At 38.8% G+C, this 25,720-nt stretch overlaps 1 protein-coding gene across 1 annotated transcript in view; it reads right to left on the bottom strand.

Annotated features, from left to right (window-relative positions):
* The window catches only part of LOC104532253 (sex comb on midleg-like protein 2), a 42,904-nt gene that overhangs the window by 5,081 nt on the left and 12,103 nt on the right, over window positions 1–25,720 (bottom strand). The window contains 6 exon segments of the mRNA XM_029087322.1: window positions 2,686–2,799; window positions 3,915–4,097; window positions 8,421–8,577; window positions 8,579–8,631; window positions 10,452–10,587; window positions 15,244–15,494. Coding sequence (XP_028943155.1) covers window positions 2,686–2,799; window positions 3,915–4,097; window positions 8,421–8,577; window positions 8,579–8,631; window positions 10,452–10,587; window positions 15,244–15,494 — 894 coding nt within the window.

Here is a 25,720-nt window from a genome sequence, read left to right as displayed (position 1 = left end):
AATCCTTGTCAAGATTTCTGAAGACAAAGACTTTAAAAATTGACTGTATTACAAAAGAATTTCATTGTATTTATTCCAATTATATCCCAGATTTCTCTCTGATCTTATATATCCTAAAGTAAACAATAGTTAACAGGGCTGAGAAAGATCAACTCTGTTGTTTTTTTCCCCAAGATACCAGCATTTGAATTTATCTTACTGTAAATTCTCAATTCACATACGCAAGGTGGAAAAGCTGGCATACTTCCCAGGGCCATTATCTTTTAGAGAAGGTGTTTCTGTTCAGCAACTACAGTGTCCAAATCACTTCCCTTTCCATCCATCTAGCTTCTCTACAAATAAAACACAGCTGCAATCTTGTCAAAAAAAAGTGGTCAACTGGTATGACAGATGATTTAAAATCAGCGTCTAGCAAATGGAGCTTTGTAATCCATGGAGAAATGAATGACACACTTCCACCTCAACATTTTGAGGAGCTCTGAATAACAGTGGTATGGAAAGAGACGGGAGGTTCCACTGCAGAATGTCTGATCTCCAAGTAGATTAATAAAAGGCCTTATGTTTCAAATGTAAGGGAGACAGACTGTTTAAACACTAAAGGCCTTAGCAGTCGGACGTTTTGTTTTTGTGAAGCTCCTCTGGGAATTAGAAACCAGTTGTTCTGCCTCATACATAACAGGAATGATGTAATCGGCCGCAGTAGTAAGAACACAGTGTTTTCAGGGCGAGGGAGACTGAGTTATTCCCCACCCCCCCTCCTTTATTCTTCATAACTCGAAGAAGAAACTGTTAGTGAGCAGGAAAGACAGCAAAATCCGAAAACATATCCCTGAGCAGATCAGAAGGAAAATGAGCTGTTTGAAAGACCCTTTCCCACAATTATTCCATTTTGCCTTCAAATGATATTTCAAAACAACTATTTGAAGACAACTATGTCTCAATGGAACCAGAACTTTTTGGGGGCAGATCTTTCTTGCTAACCAATCCATGACTGACCGCTATAAAATTACCTCCAGATTTTCAGCAGAGGACATTGCCCTAATGGGAAACACACAACACCAGGGAACACTTTGCCTCTTGATATGCACAGAGTACAAATTCAAATCTCTGAAATCATGGCAAAACACTTATTTTAATTATTTTTTTATCCAAGTAACTGCACTTTATATTGAACTATTGATCGTTAAATGTATTTTAAGGAGTACACTGACTTCATCTGTAAAAGGGATACATTAGCAAACGAGGATTAAAAAGCAGCGTGTGCATGGATGTTTACTTTGAGGAAGATTTCTTACAAGATAATGCAGATCTACTCAAACATTTGTTTTGCTCCAACTGAAACAACTTCATTTGAGTGTAACTAAGTGCTCTACACTTACTAAGTTACCTACCAGAAATATCTGACTTAGGTGTGCAATTTATCTGTGGAATTAAGCCAGTACTTCTTTTGGAAAGACACAAAAATCAATAATCAATGCAGAACTGTATTTCCTGCTGCTGTTATTATATAAGAAGAAGTGAATACGCTACATATATATATAAAATAATGAGATGTATCATTTTAAATAAGTTATCATTTTGAACATTTTAATTGCATCCTTTTCTGCTTTATCTGTAGTCCTATGACTTTTTAATCTGCACAGAAAAAGAGATCATTCTGTCTTGCAATGATGCTAACAGACACAAGATGACCCCCAGGTCTCCAAAAAGAAGAAAAAAAAATAATATGAAGGAAGAAATAACTAATCCTCATCATATTTCAAAAAAGCCTTTGGAAATGCTATGCAAATATCTTGCAGCAAGAGAAAGTGTGCATTAGATGGGATGAGTTAACAAGTTATCATGGCTTAACCAGTTAAGTAGCAAATGCAGAGTAAAAAATTTACATTTTTTAAGTCTCTCTCACTGAGGTCTAAACCTAGATGCTTTACTTCGCATCTGAAGCAGACTAAGACTAGACATGTGCTCCATTACAGCAGCTGAGCTGCAGAGCAGGAAGAGATGCTATACATCAGTGAGCTAAATAAATCGAACAGCCAGCTGCCACAAGGAGGCTGTGCTGCTCCCCCACCCAGGGCTGCATTTTATTCAACCCTTCCCTCTGCTCATCTAAGTCCACGGTGAGTGAGTCCAGAGAAGTAACTGCAAACTACTTTTCACTTCAGTTTCTGTGCTCTTGCTCACTGGTTCAGCTCACCACCCAGCCAGGGGCCTGGGACCCACTGAAGGGACAAGGAGGTAAAGAAAGCAGGAGCAGCACAACTTTCAGTGGCAGGTGGCCATAAAATCAGCCAAATTGTATCATCAAGGTACACCCTTACTCACTTAACGGCCCCAGTCTAGAGTTATTAAAAGTAGCTTCCAATTTATCTCCTAATCAATTTTGAGGCACTCAGTTTTCAGCTAAATAGCCATATATAAAGCAGGAGGCTTCATCCATCACCTATTTGCCTGAGCCCCTTCACAAAAAAGGCTAGCAGGTTTAGGAGAAGGACTGCTGGAACTTGCACTAGATCTGCCCTAAGTGCAAAATCTGTGCCAGTGATCAATAATTAACGTACTTTCACCTTGGCCTGTCAAAGGCTACAGACAAACCAGACACATATGTTGAACTCAGTCCTTTTTGACTGGAAATACTGAAACCATACATAATTCTCATATACAATCCCAACATAATGTAATTACCTTCAGAAGGATGAGCATCATTTCGGGGAAGCTTAGGGGAAAGAGGAGCAGTATATGGTGGAGAGTCCCGAGAGTATCGTTTAGCACTCCTGTTTTCAGGTACTTCTTCTTTTGCTGTGAAGAGGAAAGTGACCACCTATTATTCCAGCATAAAGTTGCTCATGGGGAAAGTCCAGGGACAAAAGCAGAGACATATATCAGACATTCACCAGGCTGTAGTTAAGTTTATTTTGTCACACAGACTTAGTTACTTTGATATAAACTTTCAAAGCTGAACTACAGCTTAGCCTACAATGTCATCACCCAAATTACCTTGACCCTGGCTACTTTTCTGAGAAGAGTTAAAACTAATGACTTTCATATAACAGACAGAATTATAAACATAATTTCTCCATTGAAAAGGTGGGGTGCAGAATATTCTATTTTCTAAAGCAGTATCTGGAAGACAGACTCAGTTATCAAACAGTTGTGGGGAAGCTTCACACCCAATATGAATCTTCTGAAATTGCTCTGACATCAAGATTTTCTCAGCTATGGCTCCTGGTAACCCTTGGGCTGGGGCTTGTAATACCAGGCCCTGCAAACAACCTGATGGGAGATCTTGTGCAAGTCATTTCGTTTCCCCCTCACTTTGTGCTCCTGGTGCAGCAGACAAAGATATTGCCCTCATACAAAATATCACAAGCAGTCACCTGCAAAACCCATCTTTTCCACTAGAAGACAGGACTGTATATAGTAGAATGTACATAGCAAAAATAGTAAAATAGTAAAATTTTTGGAGCCACCATTGAGTAAAGTGAATAAAGAGGGAAGAAAAGATCTTTTATGGGTGTGAGAAGGGCTAGACTGAATTCCTTTTCAGGGTAAATCCCTTCTTGTAAGGCAGTAAGTATCTTTCTAAAGTTTATTTTATCCGAACATAAATTTAACAAATGAAAAGTGAAGTTTTGAGCTTGTCCATTTAGCAGTATCATGGTGGTACAAGACATATGTTTCCTGGCTTGGCTACAAGGAGGAGTTTGCTGAACAAAATGATTTCTGCACATGTGGTGTGAGCTATCCCATCCTGTCAAAGCACTACCACAGTGGAACCAATTCACTAAGAACCGAAGCATATTAATTTCAATCACTTCATGTCATAGAAAGACAGATTAAAAAGTTACATTTCATAAAATCGCCACAGTTCTCAAAAATATCAGCATGTGAAAACAACAGTTGTTTAACAGTACCTGGCTTGTTCCTACCATACTCCACAGGACTGTGTGCACATCCCGTGTAAGGGCTGAAAGGCTGGCTACTAAAGAGATTATCACACTGCAGGCTGTGGCAGAGTTTCTCCAAGAACCGTAGGACAAACGATGCGCTGTTTACAGAAGGCAGATTGATGGCGTGCTTCTCCCCATCAAAGGAAGCTGTGAATAACAGGATAATGTCAAACACCTCCCAAGTATCATGAAGTATAGTAAAACACCATCACTAACTTAAAGGAGAAGACACCCAGATTTGATTTAAACCACACAAGACATGAGAGGAGCAAACAATCATTCTGATAGTTTAACAAATTTACATCCAAAGGACTGATTTCACCTTCAGTTGGATATATGCCAGTTTATATTTGCTCTATGGGAACTTATTTTAACAAAATAATTTTGGATTCACACCAGCATAAAAAAAACCTTCCAACTATTCCCTCATCACCAAAACCTTATGTGTAATTTCTGCTGTTTGCTTATAAAACAGTGACCTCTCTACCACCTATTTGCAAGAGATAACACAGAAAAGACCCTTTACAGTACTTGCTAAAAAAACATTAACAATTTAAAAAAAAAGAAAAAGAAAGGAAATAAACAAGTTAAGATTTTTTTTCTCAGTTTCTAATGGAACCGAGCATACTTCTGGTAATGTGCTGGCATCTATTACCACTGAAATTCTGCCTACAGAAACTGTTTTGCCATTTGCTATTTCACCACTAGAGAAATCTATCCTGCTGTCAACACTACAGTGGTCAAGCTCCTATTTATTTCACCGGGAGCCAGGTGACAGATACCACAACAGCCACAGACGGATCCGGTGTCTTGTAAACTGAGTGATTACAAAGAGCCTGGACATGTTCCTATGTCTTTTACTTGCTGACCTCCTTCCTTGCCCCCCAAACAGAGTGTTGCAGCTAATGGTATTTTCCTTTTCTGTGAAAATTAGTAAGATTTTGAAAAGACTCAATACTACTAATACATGGATAAATAATTACCATTACATCAAGTGAAATATTTTAGTTACTTCTGACCAGAAAGACATTACAACAAAACAGGAACAAACTTGTAACTTAAACTCAGGGCTAGAAGGAAGCGCATAAACACCAGGTTTATGCATCGATTTGTCTTTCTGGTTTTCAGCCTGTCATGCAGCTTTCTGTTGCTAACTTAAGTCTTCAAATGGTAAGTAGAGCTTTAAAGGATCACATTTTGTTGTAGCAGATGCATTGGGGAAAAAAAAAAAAAAAAAACATCAGAAATGACAAGAAAGCTTTTATTCACAGATCTGAATTAATGAACATGTCCATATTGTGAAAGACAGATAACATACACAAAACCAAAGAACACACTCAAGTTTAGCATATTTTAGTCTTCCTTAAGAAATCAGAAGTGTCAATTACTTACATTGTTGATGTAAGGAAGCTTCTGATTAGAGTTAATGGAAGTTAACCAGCTAGCATCAACAACAACGTGCTACCTCTCATCTGCTTTCATGACAGACTGACTCAATGCAAGTGCTTAAAGTTTAAGAGCCAGTACTACAGGGACACATCCTGGACCCACGTGTTTCCACGGCCCAGTTGGTTTTTCCAGGTTCCAACGTCCAAATGAAATGCTAATGATTCACAGTCCCACATGTGGCTCAGACACAAGGTCCCCCACCTTTTGTTTGGGGAAGAGGTCTCTGAAGGCAAATTTTTGCTTGGAACTCAACCAGTTCTGGAGAGCAAATGGGCTGTGAGACCTAGCACAGCCTGATCCCCTAACAAATTTACTGCAAAGCAGTAGTCAGCTACAGCAAACATTTAAAATGCTTTATAATAGCCTTACGGATCTTCTTATATGACCTTGGGGAAATCACTTACTCTCCACACCTTAATTTCTCATTTTGAAAAGAAGCATTGAAAAGAACAATATTATCTTAGAGTTGTCAGGAGGGTAAAGCAAGAAACAGCCGAGGCAATGTGACTGCCCCAGCAAGACATACCATGGGAAAAATCCACAAATAAAGACTCAGTGCAAACACAGCTCCCTTGTACTCTGAACACCTGAGGGCAACCATATGAACTCCAACCAAGGGCGTGGGATCCAGATCCATAGGCTCAACTGTCTGCTCTGCTTGGGAACAACATAAGCCTCTTACTTCCCAGATAAATGCTAGGGGAAAAAATAAAAAGGAGTACTTCTGAGGTGCAATAACCTCAAACTTTAATGACAAATAAACAAGGACTGGAGCTTGTGTGTGCAATCCAAGCCCCTGGGATGAAGAGTCATTCTCATTTCTTCACCTTCCACTGTGCAAGTATGTTTTAAATACCAGTTCAAGCCAGGAGAAAGGCTGAGTACTAAACTATCAGAGAAATGCGTTTGTCTAATAGTGAAGAAGCTCACCCAAGAGTCTGATTTTAATTCTCTGCTTAAGAAGATTTATCTGAGCCTCAGTCTATTTCATCTCACCAAACACCATAGGGTCTGCACTACAAGGAGAAAAAAGGGACTGACACCACCACACCATTAGCAGGATTGCTAATTAAGCCTTTAATTTCTTTTCAGTTATATTTGCCTGAATTGAAACCTTATGCATCAAGCAAAAATAACGTGGTTTGGGCTTTTGTTTGAGTAAGAAAAGATGGAAAAATCCTAAATTCAGTTCATTCAAAACAATTATTTTCTTTGGCAGCTGAACCAAAAGAACCCGCTAATTGTTCACATGTATTCTAGAAAGATTATTTTATCCACGTCCTCGTGAGCATACAGTTTCCTCCTACAGCAGGTATAATACTCACCATGAAAGTTTATTAGTCGACAAAAGATTTAGATTTCTTTGCTGCAAGTTTGTTTTTTTTCTTGCCAGTCTAAAAAAAAACAACCCTGAGCAACAAACCTCACTCCAAAACCACTTCCAAACAAAAACTCTACAAGGAAATGCTCTCACAATTCCATTCTATAATTCCTCATTTTATTCTACTATAGCTTTCCTCTTCTTTACTGTTCACGTGCACAGCAGGTTAATGTAGCACATTATAACCAAAGTCACATTTTGTGCTTCTTGAAATATGCCCCTCACAAATTTCTGATAAAATGACAGGGAGTATCTGATGAGAAGGCGAGAGTTCAAGAACACTAGAAACCCATTGGGGTCTTGTGTCTTGCTATCACCTGGACTAGGGCGCTGCTTCAGGAGCAATCCACATTGCCAAGTTCCTCAAATCCAGGGCTACAGAGCTGGCTTCTCTCAACCCAGACCTCAGGGTGAAGTGAGGTCCAGAACAGTAGCTCCTTTTCATACTGAATTTTTGAATGTAAACAAACCAGAACTACATAAAGATTTTTACATTTCTCTTTCCTCTGTGATTAGTACTTTGAGATAAACAATCACAAACAGAATACTGGCAATGCTCATCTCAGTGCATTTTGTTCAAGGAAAATTTACTTGTCTGAATTAGATAGAGCAAACTATTAATAATGTAATAAACTTTCATATATCTTGCAAAAATAAAGCAATATGGGTTTCAAAACCACACGTGTACAATGCCATGAAACCTTTACTACACAGCAGAGAAGCAGCATCCATTTTGTGAACAAACTCATGGGGTCACATAAGCCAGGCTTACTGAAGTCCTGCTATATGCAGATCGGGGTGCTGCTTTTTAAATACTGGTAGACAGCAACATCTTTATGAGGATTTAATTGAACCTGTGTTCCACTAATCATCTTTCACATCTGGTGTTAACGTAAGGAGATTAAAGTAATGCAAAGCCTTTTTATTGCCAGTGATGGAATTATGAATTGATGTGCTAACTGCTCGATAGACTATTTCCTAGCCTAGAAGGAAAAAAATGTCAGGCAGCAGCTATTCCATTTGAGATATGGAGATAATTTATCTGCAGACCTGCCATTAATATGTAGCAGAAATAAACTTATTCCATAACAGGGGACATAGGTGGATGAACACTGACCTAAGATACTGCTATAATTCTGGGGAATGGAGGAAGGGAAGAAGCAGCAACTTTAACATGCGGAATCACTTGCCTGGAAGCTAAACAGATTAATTTGAAACTTTTCACGCACTTGATTAAGGCATTAAGAACACAAACACTATGTATGGATAAGATTATGCGAATGACTTGAATTAGTAAAGCTGACACTTCACTTGTACTGAGTTTACTTGACACTTGTTTGGCTGCAGCTGCTAAGTGAGGTGCACAAGCTCTGCTTAGTATAAGAATCTAACTGTACTGTGTGTATGTAATTTCACACTGCTATTGCTAAATTCTAATTTAAAGAATTGTTCAAATTATCCTGGACCCAGAGTGAAAGGAATCACACACCAACAACACTCTCTTAGTAAAGGAGCTCACAAGTACATATTCTTGACTGTGCTTAAATAGTTATATAAGTGACACAAAGTCATTGCAGCTACTACAGCTCTTCTGCACAACCAACTGAAAAAATGGAAAAAAATAAAGCATCTTGACATACCAGTTATCATTTCCCCTCCATGATGGCCAGATTTCAGAAATCCAAAGACTGTTTTGGATTGATAGGCACAATCCACACAACCCTGTACAGCCTGCTGAAGTACCACGTTGACAGGACCTGGTCCAAAGTGATCTGGAAGCTGCTGAACTTTGAACCTTCTTCTTATCTAGGTGAGGTCCAGAATTTCCATGCTTGTTGACATAAACACACACTGAAAAAGAACAATCTATATTTACTGCCGAGGAACTAAGACATGTTTCCAAGTTAGGACTGCAAATCACCATTTTAGTTTTAATCTTGAGGAAAAGATGTACTGGTCAACTCAGGAAGCCAAACATGCATACATACTTTCCAAGCAGGCAAATACTTCTTTCTGGTCTCTAAAGCCCTCCTCTACCCCGTTAACATAACAAAGCTGTCATAATCTGTGCTTCTCTTTTATTTTGACTAATCTCTGTTCATACACTAGTTCCAATAAAGTAAGAATTAGTGTCTGACCTTACCAAGTTACTGCCGTAGTTCTCCTATTTGAGAAGCTGCAACAAAGACAACCTTATGGTATATATCCACCACTGATGCTCATTGGAAGCATCCATATAGCATTAACATGTGCATATGTAATGGTCCTGTGTGCACGTGTAATGGCTACCAAAGGCCTGTACCTTCAGAAGCCCCAAACCACTCATGTACGATTTCCACACTGCAACTTGGCCTTCTCTGCTAAGTCAAACAAACACACTTCTCTAGAAACACCGTAAGGTGGTTTAAAGCTTAGCACAAAACAATCAAATAAGACATTTGAAATTACTTTTTATAGAGACTATGCAAAACTGCCTTTCAAAAGGAATGGCAAGGCAGAAAAAGCTGTAACTGAAGAATTTTTTTTCTTTTTGGACTTGGCTGTCACATGCCCAGGAAAGCACTTAAGACATTACTACAGCTTAATGAAAAAAGATGCACCTGTGGTGATTAAGCAAACAATCTAAGCATTCTGTTATACAAAAGACTGCTATATTTTCTGGACTGTAGTATTATTTGGGCTTAGTTAAAAACCTGGATTTTAAAAAATTAAATATTTCTATAAGTCTTTTAATGATCTTAAGTCTTCATGCATATCTGGATCAATCGCTGCTGTCTGCAAATTAGAGGAAACTTATTTGTACAAATAATCAAAGATACAAATCAGCAAGTCAGTTTTCATGGCACCTCTTCTGTCTGGGCTCAACAACAACTGCCTCCTGAAATATTTATTTTCCTAGGAAACACATACATATTTTCCCCTGAGCCATCACTGAAGTTGAGAGTGAGAAGAGGCTGATAACTCCTATGGTAAAAACAGGTTTTAAATGTATAAAAAATACCAAACAAAATTATCAAAATTTATAGAGTTTTTAGAAAGTTCTGAGATTTCAGTTGACAACCTACAAATTGTTTCAATACAGGCTTATAAGTTCCTCAATTAGTTAGTTCATTAACTAGCTTATTCTCTTTTGCCAACCCTTTTCAAGATACATTTAATTATATTTCAAAAATAAGCAAACATAAGAGGAAGGAGGAATGTATTTCCTCTGGTTACCTTCACTTGGCTTAAACAGTCTGAGTTGTTTCTTTTAATGTAAGGCTATACAGAGGCTAAAACTCTCCATTTGTATTACAGCACAGCCTGCATGATGTCAGAACATCGTATGGGTTTTCAGCTACATCTATTCCCATTTCATACATTAAGCAGTGGGACAGACATGAAAGAACTGCACAGTTTCCTTCTTCAGACAGGAACAAACTGCCAGGTCTAGCAGGTCTATCAAAAGGCCTTGTGCTCCAGCACTTCTTGCTATAATGCAGGCATCAAAATACTAGTTCTGCAAAGTAACAGACACCTACAAATATCTTTAAAAAGTAAGGTAGCTGGATAATTATTTGCAGTAATAAGTTCGCAGCATACTTTCCATAAAATGACACTACTAGTTTGCTTGAAATTGAAGCCATTTCACACTAAAACTGTCTTCTTTTTTTTTTTTCTTTGTCTTTTACCTGTGGATATAACTGCTGCAGTTGCACCAGGCAAACTAATTCCATCTTTAAGAATCTGTGTAGTGCCACTGTCTCTCTCAGGAGAAGAATGAGGAGATGGTGATGCAGGAGTTAGTTCTTCCGGCAAGATTTTTTTCTGTTTAGAGGAAAAAAAACAAAGTCAAGACGCTTAATGTTTTTTAAGGAGTCTGCAAAATCCTTCTGCTACCAGTTACCATCTTACTGAATGTGTGTGGTTCCTTATTACAAAAGTACTACACACAGCAGAGAAGATAAAGTCCAGGAAAGGAAGACCAGAAACTGTCAGTTTGTATTTACAGTTACTTAAGTAAGGTAGTAGAAGACAAATGACTTAAGAAGGAATCCATCTCTGTCTGAAAAGCAGGAAAAGAATGAGCTTTATATTCTAATTCATGATCTTTCTAAATCTTAGGAAGCACAGAAGAGGTGTTTTGGATTATTTTCCTGTCCCTACCCTGCCAATCATCTGGATTTATCACAACTCAAACCAGTTAGTTGGGCAGTGTAAATACGTAAAGCTTGAGTCACATCTCTGTGTCAGCTTTACAGTGCACCTAGATTTTCCCTCAGCTTGTTTCAAAGGGGCTGAAATTCTCAATTGAACACTTTCACTAATTGGTGCTTTACGCAAGATATCAAACAAACCAGTAGTCATAATCCAGTCACAGGGGTTACTAAAACCTTTTCCTTTCCAAAACCAAACTTATTTGCAGCTTACCATATGCCAGACAAGCCGAGTTCACAGCACAAAAAATTAGAAATTGGTCAGCATGCACTACCTTTCACCTGAGAAAGGAGAATTTTGTTGTAATTTGGTTTGGACTAGGCTTTAGAAATAGATTATGTACTCATTCTCTTACCTACCAAAAGAGTTAGGAATATAAGAGATCACTCAAGGTCTTGACACTGCTGAAGGCAGCAGAGACGTGGCTACTAATGTGGTAAGGATTTACTGCTAAAATTGATCTACAGTGAACTGAAAATTCAGTCAGGTTGCTGAGGGAGGCTAAGCCCTCTTGCATTTAGCAGCATTCATCCTTTACACCTTTAGGAGCAACATACTTTTCCAAATAATATATTAAAAACCATGTAGAAAGCAATCAAAATACACACTTTCCTAAGAGCAGCAATGCTTAACTTCTTCACAACACCTATAAAGAATACATTAACTTTCTTCTGAAATAAGGGCATGTTAAGAAAATTTCTGTGCTCCTTACAGTTCAGAGAAGATAGGTTTAGTTGGAGAAACTACTTGACAATATGGCACTGGGTGGAATCGCCATGAACATAAGGAACAAACTGTTAAGGCTTGGCATTGCGTTGTGAATGAGACGATGTAGCTCAGGTCAGACACTGAGCCAGGCAGGGATGTACTGCAGTGATGTATGACTTGTCAGGAATTGCCTATGTATCTTAACACTGAGTGACAGAAAGATCTCTCTTCATCCTTAATACAGAGAGAAAAAATGAACTTGGGAAGTTTGAGCTTTTGATCTGAAGTCTGACATTCCTGAAGGCTCCTCAGGGACTCTTTGGGGCCCCAGTTGTCTGTCACCTCACTGCAAAATATGGGTGGTCGACTCGAAGGGAATTGGGAGAAATATATGCATGAAAACAAAATACACTAAAGTGTAAGACAGAGGAGCGCAATCCCTCCACCCTCCACACTAACTCGTAAGCGTGGTAAGGCTAGCTGGCCATTTCCTACCTTCCCCTTCAGAAGAAGGAAGGAGCAAGTGTTTTGGAAATACAGCACTTTATGCTTGCTCAGCAGAGGTTCTCATTTTGCAACCCCAAACTGACAAGCAGCAAACTGCAATCCCAAAGCCATGTTGTTTGACGAGGCAGGCCATGTTCCCAGCAGGGCTCAGCACATTTGCTTGGTCAGGGTGTCGCTGGCTGGCCCCTGCCTGCTGGGAGGGCACGTCAGCTTCGTTTGCTTGCAGAGAGCTCTGCTCACAGTTTGGCACCACATGGCCAACTTCACAGGCTTTACCCTGATGCTTAAAAACTCTCTTCTTGTGGGGTCAAATTTAGGGTTGTGATCCACACTCAGACCAAGGCATTCCCTCAAGAAATTCTGGAAGGAATCCTCCACACTGTTATGCAAAGGGTACTTTTAAAAATAACTAGAGAGATGTCAAGAGATTTCTTTTTCATTATGACAGAGTAAAACCATACAGTGCTAACTGAGAAGTCAAACAGAAAACAAAATCCAACAGGCATCTCATTCTTATGGCAAAGCTTAGAAAACTTTTATATAAAGGAGAAAAATGACACAACAGCTCAGTATTCCTAGATGTATAATAAAAGTTAATACCTGCACAATGGTAAACACTGACTTTCTCTGCCCTTTTAAGTTTGCTATGTTACAAACAACTCTACAACATATCAGGCATGGACCAATCTCCTTAAATACAGAGGTTTGGAACTACCACATAGCCAGCTCTCACTTGCACAATTACTTAGCCTGAAAATCTGGAGGGTTTTTTTGGATTTGGCTTGGGAAAAAAGAAAAAAGAAAAGCACTTTCAACTGTCTAGGCACATACCCCTTGCATTATATTTGCATATGTATTGTAAGGTATGCAGGCTGTATGTCACTCCATGCCAGACACACTCTGCCTGTGCAGAACTCCCACAAAGCCATTTCCTCTCTTCACCCTTATGTTAACAGGTGGAACTGTCCAAAGAGCTTGCACATATGTATAACATTTTGGCAATTTAACCATGTACCAAAGCAGTAACAACCTGCTGTGAATTCTCAAAAGGAGCTCTTTTTAAAAGTTTTGAATGCAAAAGCTAATGTAGCAAAACTCTCAAGTTAGGTATCTTAGACTTAGATTCTGCAAAACCTAATTCTTAATTGCCTGGTCCCACAGAGGAAATCAGGAGTGTGTACAGGTACCCCAGATTCACTGCCACAAGACCAAGTGTCAGCAGCAACCCTCATCCCACAAGCAAAACCCCACAAGTACCTCACACAGACCAGGTGTCAAATGAAGTGCTGCAAGCAGATACTTTCAGACACCTGGTGTTCAGAGTCCAGAAGCCTCCTCTAAGGGTGAGATGCCTCCAAGTATTCTTTCAAAGGATACACAAAGCCTCTCAATTTGTTTTTCATGAGACACAGAGGACAAAATTCTTACACAAAAGTGCACATCCCGCTATACCTGAGTATGTCCTTAAGATATGAAAGTCCTGTGTTCATTGCTCTCCTTTAAAGCCCCCAGACTTATGGACAACACCCCAACCACCAGCTGAGGCTGGACGGGAGCACCTTCTTCCTCTTTAATCTGTGTCTCTGAGCACTTATATACACCAAGCAAGAGATAAAGCTGGAGACCATTTGCATCAGTAGCCTACCAGTTTGGACACTTAACTGGAAGGGGCAGGCAACAGAAGAGACTGCACTTAGCTTTCAATTTCCAGCTCCCAGAATAATTCCTTACCTTGTGGTTATCATTTCAACAAAGTGCCTGCTTCCAGTTTTGTGTTAGGCCCTTCTAGGTATGCTCTAATAATGTTACTTCCCTAGCCCTATACACTGATCAGCGCTACCACTGAAGGGAGAAGTCCCACCCGTGCCGTTGCTCCACCCCTGCCCACACATCACTAGCAGTAGATCCCATAGCCTGCAGTGATCCAGGCTGAGGGAGAAAAACTCCAAAACTTCAAATTTTGAAACTTGGAGACAAGGGAGGGGATAAAAAAGAACAGAAAAAGCAATGACACCCACTCTCCCATTGCTGCTAACTCACAGGGTCAGGCACAAATTGTCTGGGGAAAGAAACTGCAGGATTGCTACTCCTCTTTGACAGCCTGCAGTGGGTGAACAAGCTTCAGAAAATAGATTGTACTTCACAGCAATGAAAGACTTGCCTAAATCTGCCCTACTGTGACTCTATCCTTCCCTGCAGCAGCAGTAGCACTTGTGCATTTTTTGGCGGGGAGCAGACAAAGAAGGCAGTAAGAGGAAGAGATGAAAGCTGGTTTAGTTGTCTACCAGTTTAACTCCCTGAACTAGGTCATTCTGGGACTGCTTACCCACCAGTGCTGGTGTCAGTGGGAGTGGTAAGGGGAGATTTCAGCAGTGTTGGTTTGTACCTAGACAAGCAGCTCCAGAGGAGCTGAACCTGGAGGCAGTGGCCAACCATCCAGATCTGACTCAGCGTGGAAGGGAGAAAGGCAGAAAGACATCACGTCTTTCAGATCAGGGCAGAATTAGGCCCACACCTGGAGAAATGTATCACCTGGAAAGAAGGCTCTGGCTTTGTGCTAGTATCTCTAGGATTTGGGGGTATCTAAGACATCCACTGGGCAAATCCAGCTCTATCTTAAGATGCCTAAATTTTGCACCAAAACCCTCAGTGTTCTTAATCCTTTGTTTCTAAACATGGGAGAAGAACCTAATAATAATAATAAGAAAAGAAAACTATGTATATGGTTCAGTAACAAAATAAGCCAGTCTAAAAAACCTAAAGGCCTCCCTGGCTCTTGGAATTTTAATGAAAATGGCTATTCCAGAATAATATTTTTCAACACCAACAACTCACCCAGAAGTAAATATGTAATCTTGTTCTGGAATAAAATAATCCACAGAAGTTTATACTGAAATATTCCAGAGTAGGTATTCTAGACTTTTTCTTGCAATTAATTGCTGAAAACAGTAAAGCCCTGAAGGCTGACAAGAAGACAGAAAATTAAATAATAATAATAAATCTCACTACAAAATTTTGCAATAAAAAGTAAAGTAGTAGATAAGGACTAACCTTTTTTCCAGGTTTTAAACTTTTTTTCCTTGTTTTAAGATTTTCAGTGTGAGAGGTGCTTTTTGTCAAGGGAATATTTTTAGGAGACCTGCCCTTCTTGGGAACTGCAGACTGTCCAGGGGGTTTGCCCCGACCTGGTTTCCTGCCCCGTTGCGCTGGTACTGGAGCAGATTTCTGTGGAGACTGCATTGAACGCCGGGTCACTTTGGAAGGGGAAGATTGGATTTTTGCACTGCTCTTTGTAATGGAAACTGAGGAAAAACAAAAACAAAAGGGGAGGGGAGGAAAACCTCAAAATGAACGATGGAAAGCAACTTTTCTAACAAAGGCTTAAAAAAAAATGTAGTGCACAGTTATATTGTAAAATAAATATACTTGGATATTTTGAACTTAAGTGGTAGGTATGAAACTATATAACCTCATTAAAGCCCACGAGAGAACTCTCTATACCCACTATTTTAGAGGGACTTTCCTAAGAGAAAAACATTCAAATAAAAATAAAAAAGAATTCATCCACTCACCTTACAAATGCTTCCCATAATTTTCTTTACGATAAGTTATTTGTAAAGTGCCATTCATCAAGAAGGCCTTCAAAATACTTCACAAATTATACAGCCCATAATACATCCGTTCTCCTCTAAGAGCATTTTCCATGATTGCAAGACATGCCAAGTACTTCTAGGGAGCTACAAACCTTTTGAGCAGTGAAGGAAATCATCCCACTGAAGAGGAGAAACTGATCATAGGCAAAGTATCATTAATGAGCATTTCTCTGAGATGCCAGTCTGGAAAGTTAAGTTCACATAACTTTACTTAGATTTTTCTACCTGGAGCCATCAAGACTTAATATTTTATTTGGAAGAAGGACTTCCAAAAATCAAACACAAAGTATCATTTTTATTCATTCTTAACACAGAAGTGTCTCTCTGTTGAATCTCCCATCTCAACACAAAATTGATCCAATACGTATAAAATGTGACTGTATGATAATCTGGTGTGAAGCTGCAAGATGTAATCAGATTTCATTGAACGGAACTGCCTAGTTAGCAACCTTTTCCACCCAACTCACTCTTCTCTAAAATAATAATTATGATTTTATTTTAACAATTCTCTTCGCAATGGACCAATTAAAACACCAGAAGGATGCCAAATAGAACCTATGGATAAGGACATATCCTCAGTGAAAAGATGTACCACACCACGCAACAGCAGCACCTGCGGCCAACAAAAAGCAACTGCTGAGTCTAAAAGTCCAACAAATACTCTGTTTGGTTGGCCTGATTGCTGGCAGGCAGACAGATGCAGAAGTTGCAGAAGAGGTAAGTACAAGATGAAAACGGGAGATTTTGTGACAACAAACCACCCTCGTTGCAAGAGGTGTGGGACAGGAACACACAACGTATATGAAATAATTTGAAACCTTTACACTAAAATTAGATGGCTTCCTAGTATCACTGCCTCTATGACAGCCTTTCGCACCTCGCTGATGATGAACCTCCGTGATTCACCCTAACCTTAAATACTATCAACTTAATATGACACAGCTCAGAAGTGTTGCAAGTTAGTGTTCAAGCGGGCTTTGACTGTGTCAGTCACCAGTGCCTGATCCAAAGCACTACTGCAGACTGAAAGCAGAGCATAGGGGGCTGGCTAAATAGTTAATTTCCTGGATTTTTGTGAATTTGGAATATTTCTTCTCCTAAAATATTAGTATGCTGAGGCTTTCTGGTAAGCGAATAAATCATGAAATAAAACTCAAAGATACATTTGAAATGAGATCTTGAAAAAATAATATACTTAAAGATTGAGCAACAGTTTTAATGTCTAGCTCTATGAGCAATATCCACCTTAACAGTCCAGTGCTTATCTTTACAACTGTTACTTTAACTCCAAGGTTTTTTTTTTAATTCAGGAGTTAACTGTTATTAAGTATTTACGACAGAAAATATTACAGTAGGATGAAATACACGGTGCAAACAGGCTTCTTATAAAATACAAGTACTATTGACACACATTTTTTAAAGCTGTAGGAGCATTTACATACATTGCTATTTGTCTGATTCGGTTACTAATCTAATATTCCTAGATGGCAGTTCAGAAGAAATCTCTTCATTACAGCTGGTTGCAATCTTAATACATCAAATACAGACATTATATCCCTAGGTATCTGAAAAGGAGCACCTTCTGGATGTGCAAAGTGATCACTTCCCTTTTATTTACATATGCCAAAACTTATTTTCATATGCAGTGACAGCTTAAAATAAGATGAACAGAATTTTAAACAAATGCTGGCATAGCATGAGTCTTATGTCTCCAAATTGCTGAATGACAACTCACATTAAGCTGTACATCTGGAAAGCAAAACAGCATCAACTGTATGCTGTACAACACAGTACTACGTATTGTGTCCTGTATTATGCTTACCTCAATGTAAAATGCAGCTAATTTTATTTATTTGTGCCACATGTGTTTAACTAAATAACCATTCGTTAAGAAATGCTGGTTCACAAATTCTTTGTGCCTTTGTCTATGCTGAAATCTAGCAAATGCATTTCTATTCTCACACAGTAAAGACACAGCTAAGGTTAAAGACACAGCTAATTGAAATGTCAAGAGGTTCTAGGAGCACAGGTATGACTTCCAGGACACTGGGCAATCCCTACTCCCTTCCAGAAGGGCATTTACCAGACAAAAAGTAACAAAGCAAACAGCTCCAACCATTTCAGGCTGCCCTCTTGAAACACACACGAGTACCCTTATCTCAGCATCTTCCTACCTGTATTCGCCAGAGGACCAGCATTAACCATTAAAGGGGGGGGTCAGGTCCCATTTGGTATTTTTCCTTCTGCCTAGGGCTGAAGCTGCTTTTTTCAATAGGCAGGACTGCCAACAAAGCCCATGCTGCCTGGGCAGCCTCCCAGGGATAGCAGCAAATGAGGAGGCTGCTATTTGCATTTGTTGATTTAAGAGAGGATGGGGGGAGTGCAAGGGAGTGGGAGACTGTTAAAGTAATTCCCATATTGTCTGCAGGCTGTATTGACAGTGATCATCAGTCACCTGCTCATACTTCCTTCACCCCGGCCTTCAGAGAGAGACCAAAGGTTACACTGGGTCACAGGATCTGGAGGGAAATGAAAAGACATGCAAAATCGAGCTGCCAACCCACTGCATCTTTAGACAGAGTTATCCCCACCAGGCCACATGTTCCAAAAACTAAGACGTTTTAATAGTCTCATGAGAACTTGTTAAAATATAACGATGAAGACAATAGAGAGGAAAAATGCCAAGCTCTGCTTGCAATTACTGTAGTATTTAGCTGGGATATTTACAACCAAAAAAGCACATCTGCCTTTTCAGGATGCTGCTTTGCATCACAAAGGCCTTCTCATTTGCACAAACAAAATCAAGCATTTGTGTCTTTTGCTCTTCTCCACAAACACCCACCGCTCCAGTTTCAGGAGCGGGGTGCATTGCATGGCATTCTTCCCCAAATCGCTTATTGCCACCCAAAAAAACTGTACCAGAATTCTCAATAACTGAAGAGCAGAGATCATGCTACACAAATATACTTTACCACAGTAATGTTAGCAACTAAATGGCATTTTCAAAGTCCACAGAGCTCTAGTTATACTGTCATGTTAGTGAGGGCTATAGGCGACTACCTTCATGCAACACACAAACAGTTTTCATACTTTCAATTACTGCTCATTCAAAACATTCTCATTTTTTTCCCAAAACCATTCTGCGAGAATCCAACACTTAGGCATTTTGTATCCAATGTCTGTAAGAGAAATCCCAAATCCAGTATCTTGGAACTCACAGCCCAAAGATGCAGTGGCACAGCTCAGCCCTCATTCGCACAAGCAGATCCACTGGAGTCAACTGAGCTCATTTGCATGAGAGGGATATGAAAGATTAGACTTCAGATGATGGCCAAATTCTGCTTGTAGAAGCAGAAAAACTGCCCAGACACAGAACTGCAAAATCTGACCCCATAAGGTTATCCCCAAGATCTCTTGCCAGAGTAAGTCAGATATTTCAGGCAACTGTGAAATCTGAAGCTACTGAAACCTCCAGCGCCTGGGAAGGGGACAGGACACATGACAGCTCAGAAGCCTGAATTCTCATGCAATTCTAATTAGTAAATTTCCCTCAGATAATCCACAGTGATGTTTTTATGGAAAGCAAGGGAAAAACAGGTTCAGATTTGTAATATTTAAATATCAGAAATCTACCATTCAGTTAGTGTCACAGAGCAGCAATTACAAGATAACTTTAAAAAGCTGAAGTAAAATTACATGAAGCAAGGCAGGGGCCCATTTTGCTGTACATTCTATGAACACAGCATTGCTATCTTAGGTGAAGGTGCCAATTAGGACAGTAAAAACAGTAATTCAGCGCTTAAACCAGCATTTATTTCAAGACAGAAATTATTCTATTTGTACTGCAGTATTGTTCCTATGCCCCCACTGAGATGCAAGCCAAATGCTCTTCTGAGGATATAAAAACCTGGCCCTTCTCTCATCTAAGGATTAAAAAAAATATATAAGCCGAAGAGATTTAGCAATTTACCCTAAATCCATGTGAGCATTCCATGGCGGAAGTAATGGAAACATACTTGCTGATTTCTAGCCCAGGATCTTAACTATAAAATTAACCTTCTTTAATACAGTAAATTATTATCATGATAGTTTTGACAACTGAGAAAGGAGGTGGAAAAGATTAGCAATTTTCCAAAACATCTTACTGCCAAGGATTATAAAAATTTATGTCCTTATGTCTCAATTGAACAAGGGAGCCATACAAAAGCATAAGTATCTTTAACACATGCCACCTCTTCTATCTGTGTTTGGATTACTTCTGGTTAAGAGGTAGCTGCGAGATACTAATTGATACGTTGCTATGACACAAAATCAGTTCTAAGTCATCATTTTGCTATCTGAAAAGCAACACTGCACTTGGAAACTTCAACATCCACCTTGGCAAGACATGGACATCATGGCCTGCAAATTTCTTCTTGCTAGATTTTAGTGTCTGCTGCAAGTATAACAAAAGGAAAAAAAAAAGAACTGATAAGCCGAGAAGGAAGAGAGCAAGTAAGCACCTGATAAACTATGAAAGCAGCACAAACTTGAGTCACCTGAAGACAGTTTAGGTTTGCTGAGGATGAATTTGTCAATAAGCCTGGCAAAGTATAAGCTCTAAAGCTTAAAGAGTTTTAGCAACCTGATTCTTCACCCCATCATTACTGATTCTGCCCAGGTTTTGCAATTATTTTTCCCCAAATAGCATCAGAAGGATGAAAGGTGGGCCCAAAGTGAAGCAATAAAACTTAACAAGCTTCAGGGGAAGAAAAAAGAAACGCAGAGTGTGGTTAATGCAATGCCACAATTTGTTTTGCCTCAACATCTGAATGACAGCACTGATATTCTTAACACAGCTTATATGTACTAATACAGATTTGGAAAAAATCCACGCAGTCCCATCCACTAGTTAGGCAACACAACCACTGCTGACATTAGTATCCACAAGACCTGTACAAGAGCAAATTAAAAAATAAAATTAAAAAAAAAAAAATTCTATGTAACAGTAAAAAATACATCTGTTGGAGTACTTCGACTTTAAAAGAAAATTACAACTATGTTACAAATAAACATGGTATGACGATGAAGAAACCAGCCTCACTTATAGTGAGGTCACAGCTTTGGGAAAGGCAAAACCTGTATTTTTTCTTAAGTGATTACCCCCCTGTAGCAGCACCATCCAAGCCTTGCTGCAAGATGCCAAGAAACATTAATACCACATAAAAAAAGCTTAACATGTGAGAGAATGTGGCAAATCAGATTTTAGCCTGAAGCACTGAGGAGTTTTTCATGTACAATTCTGAAGACAGCATAAATCTGCTTACTGTATGTGCCCCATTTAACTACTGTGACCTGCTTGTGAAAAGAAGCTGGCTGTACTGAGAGAAAAATGAAACCACCAGCAGTATGAAATTGGACCATTTCAGCATTTGTTTCTTTCTTTAATGAAACTTAAGAATTACCATGCTTAGCTGATTTTTTTTGGCTACTTTAGAAAACATACAGTTTTTTCACAGATCTAACTGTAGCTCCATCTAAAGTTTCAACAATTCTTTTCTTTCACCTGCAAACATCTTGGTACTCAAGTTTATATTGATGTTGCACATTTGTGTACAACTCAGCTGAAAACACGGCACAGCTATTTTGACATAATTTCATTATCAATAACAGAGAAGGGCATCTCTTGGAAAAATCTGCATAAAGTAAGCATTGATAACACATCTGAAAATCAAATAAAACTAAACTAAGAAATCATAAAACAGATAAATAAGATACTTTTAATCTCTGTTTAAGCCAGTACTGCTCTTATTGCTGCAGACAGCTTTTGAAGGAGACCTTTAACATCACAGGCTGATTAGTGTAATGAAAGAAGATTGCTCTCACTGACAGTAAATGCACTGAATTGGGAGAAAAGCAATGAGGTGATACACAATGTGGGAGGGGGAGACAGAGAAGAACGAAAGAAAGAAGGAAGTGGGACTAAGGACAAAAGCTACAGTCTATCACTGTTTTTATTTAGATTACTACATCATCTTCCTTTGGTCACCCAAATTCTTTCCTGTAGAATGCAGAGAGAAGTTCCTCCTTCACAAGTTCTTGTATCACCTTTATCTGTAAAAGATCCAGCTTCATAAGACTGTGGGAATGAGGGATATATAGAAGCTGATCCCTCTCCAGATGCTGTTCACATCTAAATGACAGATACTACTTTATACTGAAATCAATCTTTGCAGGTGAAACTACTTATCATTTCCCACATGGTTTGTCCCCAGTCGTTCTTTTGTTTTCTCTCTTTTATGGAAGAGGTTTACTTCTATTACAAATAAAAAGGTGGGTTCCCTAAGTAATTGTTGTTTACATGTAATGACTAAACAGTAAAATGAATGTATATAGAAATAGCAAACCAAAACTGCTCTCACAATCTCCACTCATCTGTGGTCTACTTCAATCATAAGCCTCAGATACAGCTAGCTACAGTGCAATACAAAAATATTCTTAGGCATAGTAACAGCTTTGTATTATCCAATTGAGTAAAACAAAAACTACAGTCTATGGTGGTTAAATAGAAAAGCATAATACCCAACCTACTGATGGTGCTGTGCAAGTCTGTCCTTAAAACTGCTTCAGCTTCAGAGACTTAAAGGTGGTTAATGCAATGCCAACACTCTAGCCAGCAAGGAATGGACAGGACTCCTGATGTTTGTAAAAATTATTGTACAGAACATAGGTTGTGAAGCCAAAGATACATATGATGTGTTGGGGGAGCACCAATCATAGCTTTTGTAGAGAAAGTCACATCTCAAATCTTTATTAGTTTTTTTTTTAAGGAGTCAAAAAGCAAGTAGACAATGGAAAGTCAGCTGATTTAGTCTGTGGATTTGCACTTGACAAGATCTCACACCACAGCCTCTTAAAAAAAATCCTTAGCCGGCAACAGATACGAGGGAAGAACCTCATGATCCTTCTAAAGAATTTCTTGGGAAATATCAAACAGTGGCCAGGAACAGGAACAAACAGATACGCTTCCACAGTCGAGAGAGGACTCTCGAGACACCCTGATGAGATCTCTGCTTGGGCTTGAGCCATTCAATTCATAAATGACCCAGGACAAGAGTAAAGCATGACATAGCAACAACTGCTGAAAATTATTTGAGTCAGTAAAGATGTATAAAAAAATCTTGTAAAGCTGAGCAGTTGCTCAGCAGAGGAAGTAACAGATGAAATTCAATGTCAAGCAATTCAAAATAATCCCGCATCTGTGATCAATGATGGGCTATTAGCTGATGTAGATAAAAATGACATCTTAGAATTAAAATAAGTATTTCTATGACAGCGTTAGTTCATTGTTCACTAGTAGTCCAAAAATCCCAAATACCAATTCATTAATAATTATAAAAGGAACGGGGGGGGGGGGGGGGGGGGGAAGAAACCACCACAATGCCACTAAGTCTTAAAAACCTTGTGCACTTTGATTTCCAGTGGCTCAAAAATGACATAGCTGAAATAGAAACAGTATGAAAGAACAAGGGTGATGACAGGAATTAAACTGATCCCATAACAAGTAAAAAAGAAACATTACAGTATTTTACAAGTTTGGAAAACAGATAGCTGAAGGAAGCTAGAATATAGGTCTACAAAATTGTGATGGATATGAAGAAGGCAATTAGGGAATTACTATTTACTGCCTCTTCCTGTACAAGCAGTGGAAGTACAAAAAGGTATTTCAGTACAAGAACACGAGGTCAACAAATGAAAGTACAAGCAAGAAAAAGGATTATTTCCTTTTCCATAGAATATTACCCAAGTACAGAACTCCTTACTACAGGATGTTGTGGGTGCTAAACGTTCAGATGGCTCCAAAATAGAACAGAACAGATCAAGCTCCTCCAGGAGGTACTAAGCATAAAAGCATTATTCTGGGCTTGGGAGGTGCTGGGTTGTAGACTGCCAGATACGAGGAGTACTTCTGCAAACTTCTCTCCCATATGCTCATGCTTTTATTCAGACATCTGCTTTCAGCCACTCTGGAGAAAGCCTGCTATAGTAGATGGTTCTTCAGACTGATCCTGCATAGACACTACCATGCTAACTTCTTTCACCAGCTGTAATTCACGCTGATGTTCCTGAGTGACAAGTCATCTCTAAAAGCACTTAAGTGATCAAGAGACATAGAGAAAATAACCTACTGTATCCTTAAAATATTAACCTTGGGCCAGGGGGCCAAGCCAACATCAAGCACTGCTGTCAAACCATACGTAACATAAATTACTACTATAAAAGATATTTCTTAGGAAACAAACGACAATATTAACTAAGCACAGTTTCTGCTAGTATAAATATTGAATGCTACATTTCGTACCACTGTATGCATACCCCGACACCCAGCCAGGTCCACCTAATTCACATTTTCTGATAAGGACCAAAGACAAAACAGCACCACAAAGATTAAGGCCTGAATGTTAAAAAACAGTTGGTCCAAAACAACTTTTCACCTACCTTCTACATTTTATCTTCTATTAATTGCCTCTTAGCTCCTGAGCTTATCTTTCTAAAACGAATGGGAGTTACAGAAGATAAGGCTATAAAGACTAAATATACCACATAATCTGTTCAGAATAAATTCACCCATACCTAAGAAACCTGCGTTTAAACTGCTCTTAAAAACTTCCCATGACAGAGGTCCTACATTCTCTCTGAGCATCCTAAATGGCTAAAACAGTAAACAGCTGAAATAAAATCTTCCCTAATTTTCATATTGTCTCCCTTACTGCATTTCATCTCTCTTTCAAAGGGCTAAATTAGACCCTAAATTGTAAGTCTTATAGCAAGTCTCATTGTTGTCTCAGGTATGGAGGAAATTTAAAGTGTCATTCATCACTTTCATACTTAGATTGCAGGATATTGGTTTTGCTTGGTCACTAAAATCTGGGGTTTTTTTTCAGTCCTTTAACAAGGATTTAACACATTTAAATGCTTTCAGAAAAAGCAGTTACAAAAAAAATCAAAAATACTTCCCATTACGTTCACTCTGAAATCTAAGCCACACTCAGTCAATTATTTTCACTTTCTAATGCGGTAATTTAAGGCAGAAATACTAAACCAATCTGCAGGAAAAAAAGCCCAGGCCAGAATAATGTTATAATCTTCCAAGTGAACCCCTTCAAAATAGTATCCGTCATACTTTTTTCCTTAACAGGAGTAGTCAATGTTAATGTGACTTAATGAAGAATCCTGACAACATTATCATATTTCTGAATTGAAATGACTTGATTACACTCTCCTTGAAGCTATTATTTACATCTTAATAGAGGTCTATCATTACACTTCTTTAATGGCTCAAAAGCGATCAAATAACTGAAAAGCATAACCTGAGAGCAAAAAATATTTCATCTAGCTATGTCAATTTGACAAGTGCATAAAACATGCACAAAGAGCACATAAAAAATAAGCACATGAAGCAAAACTGAAAGAACAAATTCTTTATGCTCAGAACCAGGGCAGGGGGGAAGCATACACAATTTTAATAAAACTGCAGTTAACTTTGGGCTCACTTTTAGAATTAAGAATAATGAAATCCCCAGCCCTGTACCTCCCCGCCCCCAGTTTCTATCACATGTCCAAAATTCTCAGTTTTGACTACAAGTCTATAAGAACCTTGCTTCAGGTTTTACTAATGCCTAAAGTATTACTGGTTTTTATAACAAAGCATAAAAATATCTGTGTAGGTATTTCAAGCCTTCAGCAAATTCGAACATAGTCACAAATTTTGTTTGTTTTATTACCTTAACAACTGGAACACTTGATCAACTTTACTAACTGTCAAACAACTCTTTGATCTCCATCAAGCACTACTCAGGCAAGAAAAATTCTGTACTTATCTCAAAATATTGTTG

Source organism: Antrostomus carolinensis, unplaced genomic scaffold (assembly GCF_000700745.2).
Source record: "Antrostomus carolinensis isolate BGI_N321 unplaced genomic scaffold, ASM70074v2 scaffold20201, whole genome shotgun sequence".
NCBI classification, from domain to species: domain Eukaryota; kingdom Metazoa; phylum Chordata; class Aves; order Caprimulgiformes; family Caprimulgidae; genus Antrostomus; species Antrostomus carolinensis.
The sequence above is the reverse complement of the archived record's forward strand: the minus strand, read 5'-3'. Positions and strand labels throughout refer to the sequence as shown.